We start from the raw sequence: 11,104 nt of genomic DNA on the forward strand, positions 1-11,104 counted from the left end.
AGACAGGGTTTCTCTGTGGTTTTGGAGCCTGTCCTGGAACTAGCTCTTGTAGACCAGGCTGGTCTCGAACTTACAGAGATCCGCCTACCTCTGCCTCCCAAGTGCTAGGATTAAAGGCGTGCGCCACCACCGCCCGACTCTACTGTGGAATTCTACCATGCAGACCGCACAGACACACCCAGCTCAACAGGAAGAGTGACAGATGGGCTGGATGACATTTCTCTTGGAGTCAGGATGTCAGTGACTTCACACAGCAGGATGAGAGCAAACAGCCAGGACTACTGTGGGTCACATACAAGAGAGTTGCCTTCTACTTTTGAAAATATGTAGGAGCATGTGATGGAGAGGCGGGAAAGATGAAGGAGCAGAGTGGTCCAAGTACAGTGGACCTGGAGGGTGATGGCCGTGGGCGTAACAGAACGCTGTGATGGACAGTGGAACAGGTCTCCTTTGAGGGGTTGGAGAGAAATTTTTTTTAGTTTAAATTTATTTCATTTGGGGGAGATTACAAGTGTGGAAAGCAGATGGATGGGAGGACTAGGAAATGAGTGGGACTGAGGTGCATGATGTGAAATTTCCAAAGAATCGATAAACATGCTTAAAAACAAATAAACAAACAAACAAACCAAATATGTAGGTTGATTTGTGTCATCAAGTCAAAGTAACCGAGGCTTTGGGGTGGGTGGGAAGAGGCGCCATGTGGATGGTCTGTGCTGGGCTGGGTAAGATATGATAAAGGGGCTGATGGATTCTGATGTCCCCTCAATAGCTCCAGGCCTTAGGACAAACAGCTTCAGCTGTGGGCAGGCAGGTGGCAGGCAGGCAGGCAGACAGCAGGCAGGCAGACAGGCAGGCAGCAGGCAGCAGGCAGCAGGCAGCAGGCAGCAGGCAGGCAGACAGACAGGCAGCAGGCAGCAGGCAGGCAGGCAGGCAGACAGGCAGGCAGGCAGGCAGGCAGGCAGGCAGGCAGGAGGCAGGCAGCAGGCAGGAGGCAGGCAGACAGGCAGGAGGCAGGCAGCAGGCAGGAGGCAGGCAGACAGGCAGGAGGCAGGCAGCAGGCAGGAGGCAGGCAGACAGGCAGGTAGCAGAAAGGCCTTGTGAAAATGTGACTGCTTCTCCCTCAGAGCACTTTATTGTTGCTTATTTTATCAGCACAGTTCCAATGTCTCTTCAAAAGTATGAAATTACACTACTAAGAACATTTCTTAATTTAATAATCTTAATTTGCTTTATCAATCTCAATTATTTCTTTTAATGTTTTAGATTTGTTTTGTCCTGCTTTGTTTTTATCGTACAAAACAGGTATTTACTGCAGACCAATGGAAAATTATCAGAATAAAAGTGTTAATTTTTTAAAAATTATTTTATGTGTGTGTGTATGTGTGTGTGTGTGTGAGAGAGAGAGAGAGAAAGAGAGAGAGAGAGAGAGAGAGAGAGAGAGAGAGAGAGAGAGAGAGAGATATCAAGTGTCTGGAGAGGCCAGAGGACTTCAGATTCCCTGAAGCTTGAGCTCACGTGATGCTGATGCTGAGCGAGAAACTGAGGTCTGGCAACAACATTGAGTGTTCTCAGCCCTGAGCGGCTGATTCTCCAGTTCCTAAAAATGTTAATTTTGAACATTTTATTCACTAGACAAAAGTGGTCTCTCGGTATCTTTTGTTTTTAAAAACGTTACATTTATTTTTTATTTGGAATTTATAGTGGACATGTGCACAGGTAGGGAGATCAGGGGACAGCCTGTGGGAATCTGTTCTCTCTGTCCACCACGTGGGTCCCGGGATTGAGCTCTGGCCAGCAGGGCTGGCAGCACAGGCCTTTACCCGCTGAGCCATCTCCAGGGCAGGAAGTATACAGATACACTCTAGCGTGCAAGGCAGAAAGCCCCTGCTCAGGGACCAGAGGACCAGAGAAAATGAGGAGGTGTTTTGTTCTGGTGTCTGGGAAGGGGGCTTTGCGTTTTTTATTTTAGACTGACTGAGTCTTCCTATTTCAGTAGGTAGCCTAGGCTGACCTGAAAGTCTCAGCCCTGTCTTAGCCTCTGGAGGAAGAATCATGGCTTCTGGTTTAGGTTTGTTTTTGTTGTTTTGAGATAGGCCTTGAACTCTCCATATATAGATCAGGCTGGTCTGCAGCTCTCAAAGTCAACCTGCCCCCCCCCCCTTTTTTAAGGTTTTTGGGGCAGGGTCTCTCTACATAGTCAGGCTGTCTTGGAAGTCACTATGTAGATCAGGCTGTCCTAAAAGTCACAGAGATCCACCTGCCTTTGCTTCTGAGTGCTGCAATTAAAAACATGCAAAACAATGCCTGTCTTTCTTGCTTGCTTCTGTACTAGATATATCTTTTGTAGCCCAGGCTTTCCTTGAATTCCTCATGTACCTAAAGCTGGCTTTGAATTATGGATCTCCATGTCTCTACCTCCCAAATTTAGGATTACAGGCCTACGGCACAGCCATGCCCAACAGGAAGGAATTTTTATAGACTAGTCAATTAACTAAATTCTTCAGTGAAATCAAAGTAAAAGCTTGGTGCGGCACACTTGGAACCTCTAATGCAGCCACGCAGAATGCAGAGGTGGGACAGATACAAGTTCTAGTCAGCCTGACCTGGCGAGTTCCAGGGCAGCCAGAGCTACGCGAGAAGACGCTGAAACAAAATTCAAAGCAGCACAACAAAGAAGCATGAGACTGAAACTCGCCAGATTTATTTAGAAAGAAAGATGACTGACGGCCAGGTAAAAACCTTTCATTTTTTTCTGTTTGGGACACACACCTAGAGGCCAGAGGACGACCTGAAGGAATCTGTTTCCTCCTTCACCTGGCAGGTCTTACCCACTGAGCATCTCACTGGCCCCGTGAGAACCATTTACAGGGAATTGAACAGATTAGAGGAGGCTGCCAAAGAATGGACTGAAAAGGATGACTGCTGACCAGTCATGGGATGCTGAGAGCATAGAAGTGTGCCAACGGTGTTTCAGGATGCAGGCTTGTTAGCGTGTAAACCTCCACACTCACATCCAGCCCGAAGAAAGAGAATCAAGGCTGACAAAGGGAGAGGCACCCAGAGCGAGATGTTTTCCACGGCACCAAAGAGGGGGTAAGGCTGAGCAGGATGCAGGGAACTGGGTGGGATTAAAGGTCATCTGATGGCTTTTTTTTTGTTGTTGTTGTTGTTTTTTTTTAATGTGAGATAAGATGTAAAACTAGATCGAAAAGGTGTAAGAATTGGAAATTTAAAGGGAGAGGGGTGAGGAGGAGGGGAGTTAGAAGCAGTTCTTGTTTGTGGGCAAAGCTGCAGCTGGACCAGGGAAACAACAGCTTGCCAAACACAACAGATCAGAGATGAACTTAAGTGTTTCGACCTGACTTTGTGGAATTCTCCAGCTGCGGTAACATTCCACACGTTTGTGCCCGGTACTAACACAGCTCACCTGTTTTCAATGGGTGACTAATTAAAAAATGACCAAGACACATAGGAGTTGGATACAGTGCTGCAGAGAACCTGAGCCTGAGGCAGGAGCATCGCCAGAACCCAGGAACTCAAGGTCAGCTGAGCAAGAAAAGAAACAGAAGGAGCAGTGGGGTGAATGCGTGTAAACCATGGCTCTTGCGGACTGAAGTACTGAGAAGCTAGAGACAGGAAAATCACAAGTTCATGGCCATCCTCAGTTCTATAGGAGATACTACCCCCCCCCCACATTCACATACCTCAGAGCAAAATGAGAAACCAGGGGTGGTGGTTCAAGCCTGAATACCTGCTACACTGTGAGTTTAAGGCATGCTGGGTCTACAGAGTAAGACTGGAGGGCTAAGTAGGCGAGGGAGCCTGTCTTGTAAAGAGCGCTCATTATTTGCTTTAATGATAGATATTTTGTGCATACATAAGCTCTATGTATATACAAATACAAAAGAGTGGCATGTATATTATAAACATGCATTATAGTTAGCTATCTATATAAATCTGTTGTCTGGCAAGAAGTTTTATTCCAACTATAGATTAGGTGTGTTAAGGATTTTCTCTGAGCACAAAGACTGGACTAACTGTGATATTAGTCATTTTCCAGCTGTGTGTAGTGGGACATGCCCATTACCCCAGCCCTCAGGAGACAGAGGCAGAGGCAGGTGGATTTCTGTGAGCTGAAGGCCAGCCTGGTCTACACAGCGAGTGCCAGGCCTCCCAGGGCTACATCTTGAGACCCTGTTTCAAACAACAACAGAAGAGTCTTGTTTTCTGCGTTCGGCTCTGTCCTAATCAGTGTGGAGATGCTGCAGATCTTAAAGTGCCCACAGGAACCTGAACCGGAACCGGAACCCCTGTGGGAGCTCTCAGGCTGTTATGTTAAGAACAAGTTTGTACCCCCTGATTAAAGTGCCAAATGTTGACTTCAAGGGGCTTCTAACTTAATACCAATAAAAGCCTAAAGAAGAATGTGATAAATATCTTTAAACAGCTAATAAAATTCTGTGAGATATGATGTGGGAGTGATTTCTTATTAATAAAGAAACTGCCTAGGCCCATTTCATAGGCCAGCCCTTAAGCAGGCGGAGAAAACAGAACAGGATGCTGGGAGAAAGAAGCTGAGTCAGTGAGTCGCCATGGTTCTCCCACGCCAGACAGACGCAGGTTAAGATCATTCCTGGTAAGCCAGCTTGTGGACCACACAGAATAATAGAAATGGGTTAGATCAATATGTAAGAGCTAACCAATAAGAGGCTGGAACTAATGGGTCAGGCAGTGATTAAAAGAATACAGTTTCCGTGTAATTATTTCGGGTAAAGCTAGCCGGAGGCGGAGGCGGCCGGGGTGCGACCCTGCCGCACCAATTACTACAGAGATGATGGTGGATCTAGCACTTGAGAGAAGCAGGCAGGAGGATTAGGAGTTCAAAGCCAACCTGAACTACTTGAAACCTCTCTCTCTCTGAAACCTTGGTTTTAAAAGAATAGTAATAAGTGCCTGAAGAGATGACTCAGCTGCTAAGAGCATTGGCTGTTCTTCCAGCACCCACATTCCTGTTCCAGGGGATCCCACACCCTCACAGACAACATCCAGGCCAAACACCAATGCACATAAAAAAAAAATTAAAAAACAACAAAATCAGAGGCTGGAGAAATGATTCGGCTATAAGGACATGTGCTGCTCTTTCCAAAGAACTAAGTTCGGTTCCCAGCACCTGCAGCAGGAAGCTCACAATTGCCTTTAGGTTCAGCTGCAGCTTGTGTGAACAAACTCAGCTTTACTCATACTCACTGATGCACGCATGCGCGTGCAGACACACACAGACACACACAATTACAACTAAAACTTAGTGGCTATAAGGCTGCTTTTCCAGACTGCCCAAGTTCAATCCTTAGCATCCACAGGGCGGCTCACAAAGGTCTTTAACTCCAGTCCCCGATCTGATTGATATTACACATGCTCGCATCCTCTGAGCCATCTCTCCAGTCTCCATGAGACCCCAGTGAATCATGAAAACAAAACAGAGAAATAGGACTCAGCCATTTAGCTTGGTGATGCTGCATTGGTTATCAAGTGCAAGGTCCTGGCTCCTGCAGAGAGGGTGGGAGTGAAGGAAAATGGACTGGACATGTAGCTCAGCTGAATTCTTGCCTCACAGGCTTAGGATCCTGGTTTCCATCCACTCCAGGACACCACATGCCCCCGGCACACCTCCCACACAACACACAAAGAAAACTGAAAGTGACAGAGAGGTGTGACCCATTGTTTTCCCCACCGAAATCCTTTAAGGTCAGTTGCTGCTCTAAGTGGATTAGCCTAGAAGAGGTGTCAGGAAGGTGGGCTGAGGAGAACTGAGGATGCAGACGGGCAGGGCACAGGATTCCACTGACTGCCTCCTTCCTCATCACTGCTGAATGAGGCTACACAAAGCGTTCTTCCCAGAGAAGCCCTAAGTGTGGAGGAAGAAGTGGCCTCCTAAGGAGAGTTTCTCCGTGACGGACAACGGACACAGCAGTTTGGAAGGGATTCTGTGTCAGAGGTGGAGCTGGATTTCAGTTAAAGGCAGAATGGAATGAGGAAGGCTGGGACAAATGTGGGTGGGGGAAGGGAGCAGCCTGGTCAGGCGAGGCAGAATACCACCATTTGCATTATTGTTATATTATATGTATTTGCACTGTTATCCTGGAAAGGGTCTCATTGTGCAGACCAGGGTGGCCTGGTCCTCTCAGAGATCCACCTGCCTCTGCTTCTCGAATGCACCCCACACCTGGCAGAATACCATGCTCATTTGAAGAGAAGAGAAGAGAAGAGAAGAGAAGAGAAGAGAAGAGAAGAGAAGAGAAGAGAAGAGAAGAGAAGAGAGGGCGAAAGCAACTTTTGAGGGTGGATGTCTGGAAACTCAGGCTTCAGATCTTCCTGCCTCCAATGAACGGGTGCTGGGTTATAGATATGGATATAGATACCCCATCTGGTTTAGAAGCATATTTTAAATGCTAAGGGTGATTTATTATTAATCACCCTTACTATATGCTGAGCAATTTAATACTTATATTTTATTTTTATTTGCTTATTATTTTTTTGTTTATTTTTAGGCAAGTTTTCATGTAGCCCAGGTTGGTCCTGAACTCTCTACATCATTGTCCAGGGCCTGGAATTTATGGAGGCTACCACAGTTGACTTAGAAGCACATTTTGAATGATAAGATTAATGAGAATCATTTATTTAATCACTTAATAGATCATTTAATTGCTAGTCCTGGCCCTCTCACCTTACCTCCTAAGTGGTAAGATTAGAAGTGTGTGCCACAACACCTGCCTGACAAGAAAGCAATTGAAAAATCTTTTCATAGCCACGGTCTCTGAGAAGGGAAAACAGGCCGTAGGGTGGGGTATGGGTGGGGCTTTTGCACTAGTCATTGAGAAGTCTGTCTTAAGGGCCTGTGGTTCCAGAGTGGCTCCTCAGTGAAAAACAGAGATAGGGCAATGTGGAAGGAGGAAGTCCTGTGCCCCGCCCATCTGCATCCTCGTCAGTGGAATCCTGTGCCCCGCCCATCTGCATCCTCACGTTATCCTCAGCTCGCACTTCCTGAAGCCCTTTCTCCTGCCTTCCTGCAGGCTAATCCACTTAGAGCAGCAAGTGATGTTGGGGGATTTCTGTGGGGAAAACAATATACATCAAGGCCAAGTGCTGCATGCAGCACGTTTAACTGAGCCGGTCTTTAAGGCTCGGAGTTGTACAGAGGGTCAGCGGAGCACAGTAGGAAGTGACAGACTGAGTAGCCGCCAAGGGTTGATCTGCAATATTTCTGGGATCAGTTTGTTTACCCTATCAAGCCCTTTGTGTTCTTCCTGGATCCTGAGTCAAATGACCGCAAGTGATTTCATCTAAAGCATGCAGAGAATGTGAAGAAATCAAAGTCTCCCTGTGATAGGGGCTACATGTCCAGAAAGGCGGTCTTTACCCAATAGTCAGCATGTTTTTGTTATAAGATATAAAGGCATTGGGACAGCTTAGGTCCCTGAGAATTGCCCTCAAATCGAAGTTGGGACTTGCAATAGGTATTGGCTGAGCAGGACCTTGGGAAGTTATCTTAATGTTTATCTTACATAGGCTCTTATAATAATTACTGGATTCCAACAGGTGACTTTTGTGTACTTGATGTAGGGCTGGTGTAAACACCGAGAAAATGGATGCTGTAACATGAGCAGGCTATAGAGCCACCAGCCACTTTCAGAAAGGTCCTTGCTATTAGGAGGCTTATATTGCTTTTATTCAAATTTCCCTGGGTTTGTAAACTTGGCTTCCGGGTCAAACTTTCCCTTAACTTTGACAAGTCAAATTGTGCTACTTTATCAAGCTTACTTATTTACGACCCTGATTTTTATAGTAGGGCCTTTGTGCAGAAAGCCAAGATAAAGGGTGGCTAACTAAGGACTTGTGTTTGCATTTTGGGGGCATCTTCTTTGTGTATACAGGGATCATTTTGCTACTGTGAAAAGTGCCCCCTTTGTCTTTGTTATTTATGGAGGAATGCTGGGGGGGAGGGGAGGATCGGCAATTCCTCCAGTCCTAAAGGCATTTTACTGATGTCTTACAAGGTGAGGCTGATCAACACACACCAAAGGCCACTTTAACATATCAAATCCTTCCGCAGCCCATTTCAGTCACCGCTCCTCAGCTTTGGAGAAGCCTCCTACCATACTCTCCTTGGTTCCTCTACCGGACAGGCCTTCCAGAACTCTGATGGGAAAGAGGGCTAATGTGTTACAGATCCGTGCACAGAAACCTTTGCTTTCTGTCTCCTCCTCTGATAAATGTTTATTACTGACTTGCTCTTTCTTCGTTTCCTCTCCGGGGCTTTCACCGGGTTTGAAAAGCATGTATTAAACAATAGACATAGCAACCATTCTTTACACCAGATGAATAGGCCCAATAAAGCTACAGTCTACAGACCAACTGAATAAGCTAATTTAGCAAATGCCTGTGTGCCTTACCCAGCTGGGGGTATCGCTGAGGTAGGTTTTTTTCCCCTTAAGATTACTTTAAATGAACCAAAAAGCTAAAGTTAATTACAAATGAGTGTCAAAATATCTTTCTTCCATCCTTCCTTCCTTCCATCCGTCCTTTCTTTCCTTCTTTCTTTTTGTCTGAAATGATTTAAACTTGGGCAGCATTGGAGGCTAATTGAGCTAGTAGTGTTCATGGAGGTGTGCTGGAAAAGTCATTGGCCTTTTGGTGAGTGTGAGAAACGCAACGGGGATGGGCAAAGTTCGACTCGTGACTTATCCTTAAAACTACAACCATCAAGACCAGCTCTGTGAAAGAGGCTGGAAAGCTTTCTTGCTGCTGATGATATGAAGTTGATTTTACACAATTAAGCTTGAAGCATTGCGGCTGCTCTGTCATTGTTAACGGGTTGGGTTAAAATGTCCAAATGCTTCGAAGCCCCCACTGATCTAATAAGAAGCCTGCACTAGGAGCTTCCACTGTTTCCTAAATACACATTTAAAGATCCTTTTAGGATTGCATTCTCCCAGTGCTAGATTTTCTAAATTGTTAAAATGTTCAAACACATGCAATGCATTAGCCTCATAACCACTCAGACTCAGCAACCATGAGCATCTTCCCATTAACCATCCCGTTGTCTTCCTGAACTACAAGAGCGGTTTCCAGAGGCCACATGCTCTCGTTGTTGCGTGCACAACGTGTCTCTCAAACATTTGCATCACCGTGAATCACGATCTCATTAGAGACTAGGGCTAAAGGCAGGCAGTTGAGGACAGAGCTACCCACCTCAGGGGAAGGGCACGCGGGCGTGGAGTGAAACGCATCTCCTCCTGAAGCAGTGGTGTCTGTGTAATTTTCTTTTCCTGGGGAAATTAACTGAAGGAAAGAGAAATAAGAACAATTTTAAAAACACACACACACAAAGATCATGGTACCTGGATAACACAGATCTGCTCTGTGGTTATGTTCAAATGAGGTTAAGCTTTAAACAGATTATTGGGGTGCACAGACTGGTGGTAATCCCTGACACCCCGGGTTAGAGGGAAGATCTCTATGGGGACATCCTCCTGGCATAGTTTTTCCACAGCGTCCTTGGACTTCTCATCTTATTTAGGAAACTCATGTCCAGGACAGTCTGTGTTTTAGAAAACTAGAAATCAAATTTGTGTATTAGGGATTGAGTAGCAATTGCTACTGGCAGGACAAAAGGACCGGCTACCTTGTAACTTTTTCCTTATGTACGTAAAAGAGTTGATGTGGGGGAGGTGTCTTCATTTGAATAACCTCGGAGAAACCAGAGTTCTAATTCAAAGGCAGTATCTGACTTTTCAGCCCAGGGCGTACCGAATTCCATCTAACCAATCAGCTCTGTGATGACAGCCGTGCGTGTGACTATGGTCATCTTTCTGTTGAAACTTGAGGCTGCAGCTTTATGTGTCAGAAAACTTATAACAGATACTTTCCTTGAAAAAAATGAAGGCATCTGGACCGCACACACCTTTTACGTCTTCTCCTTCCTGAAGTTCGTCATGATAAAGACGCAGAGGCAGCAGCCAGCGGGCCAGTTTATCAGCTCACATAGTTGCATCCTGATTTTACACAGCACCAACCCAATTCATATTGCCCGCCTCCAATCAGCATGCATGCTCTCTTAATACCTTGATTTGGACCTGCCTTTTACCTAAATCTAGGTTTATTAATAGACCAGCATTCTCAGTTCTTTGTACTTGTAAGGACAGCATACAATAGTTTCAAGACTGATTTTCTTAGAAAAATTGTAAACTATATATCAATATTTTAAAAGGGAGCTACTTAGAAAAAAATGCCCAAATTGTATCTCCCTCCCCCACCCCCCCATGAGAATAACTAACGTGGTTCAGAAATTCTTAATTATTTCCCCCAGTACTTTTAATTGCTAGTGCACCTAAATCATTCTCATTATAAATAGGAGGCTTAGAGACCCAGAAGTACAAACAGGCAAACAAACAAGCTCCCCAGGCCAATGGTTTCAAAGACCTACCTGGCTTCTGTTCGGTGATAAAAAGAAGACTCATTGCAAAGATAAAAAATACCAAAAAATAATGCTGAAATCTCATTTTTTTTTCTTCCTTTTTTCCCCCTTACACACAAGTGAACAATAGCTCTCCAAGTAAAGAAGCAGTCTGTAAATACTCTGAGCAGTATCTGTCCGGCTCACCCCGCATCCTTCAGCCAGACTTCAGAGGGCTGCCAGCGGCTTTTTCCAGAGGAGGTTAATGATCACATCAGATGAGGTTACTGGTGCCCTGGGCTGTGATCGGAGCTCCGGAGCCTCAAGCCCCTCCTCCGTTCCTCTCTGCTTCTCCCGTCACTCCCCTTTATTTCCATAAGCAAATATTGGTGAAGTGGGCCATTCAGGCCTGCAGCAACTTCAGTGGGAAGTATCCCCCGCGAAAGCTCCAAGGAAAGCGACTCTGAGTCAATCTGTTTATGAAGGAAAATGTAAAACAAGGCACGGCCGGCCTCTTCTCTGCATTTGCATCTGTTTAAACTTTGCATTGCCCATATTGGTCCCACATGCAGAAACCGGTGGAAATGACAGGAAGTTTCTCTTTTGTCCTCTCGGAGAAGGAATGCAGAGCTTTCATTTAAGATTCCCAAA

The 11,104-nt window shown here is 45.6% G+C and overlaps 1 protein-coding gene across 1 annotated transcript in view; it reads right to left on the bottom strand.

Annotated features, from left to right (window-relative positions):
- Positions 1-10,729, bottom strand: part of Apela (apelin receptor early endogenous ligand) — a 12,500-nt gene extending 1,771 nt beyond the window's left edge. The window contains exons 1-2 of the mRNA XM_013354004.1: positions 10,484-10,729; positions 9,250-9,339 (exon numbers count right to left, since the gene is read on the bottom strand). Coding sequence (XP_013209458.1) covers positions 9,251-9,339; positions 10,484-10,559 — 165 coding nt within the window. The 5' untranslated portion in view covers positions 10,560-10,729 and the 3' untranslated portion in view covers position 9,250. The remainder of the gene's footprint in view (positions 1-9,249; positions 9,340-10,483) is intronic.
- Positions 10,730-11,104: the final 375 nt, after the last annotated feature.

This window comes from Microtus ochrogaster, unplaced genomic scaffold (assembly GCF_000317375.1).
Source record: "Microtus ochrogaster isolate Prairie Vole_2 unplaced genomic scaffold, MicOch1.0 UNK23, whole genome shotgun sequence".
In the NCBI taxonomy this organism is placed as follows: Eukaryota; Metazoa; Chordata; class Mammalia; order Rodentia; family Cricetidae; genus Microtus; species Microtus ochrogaster.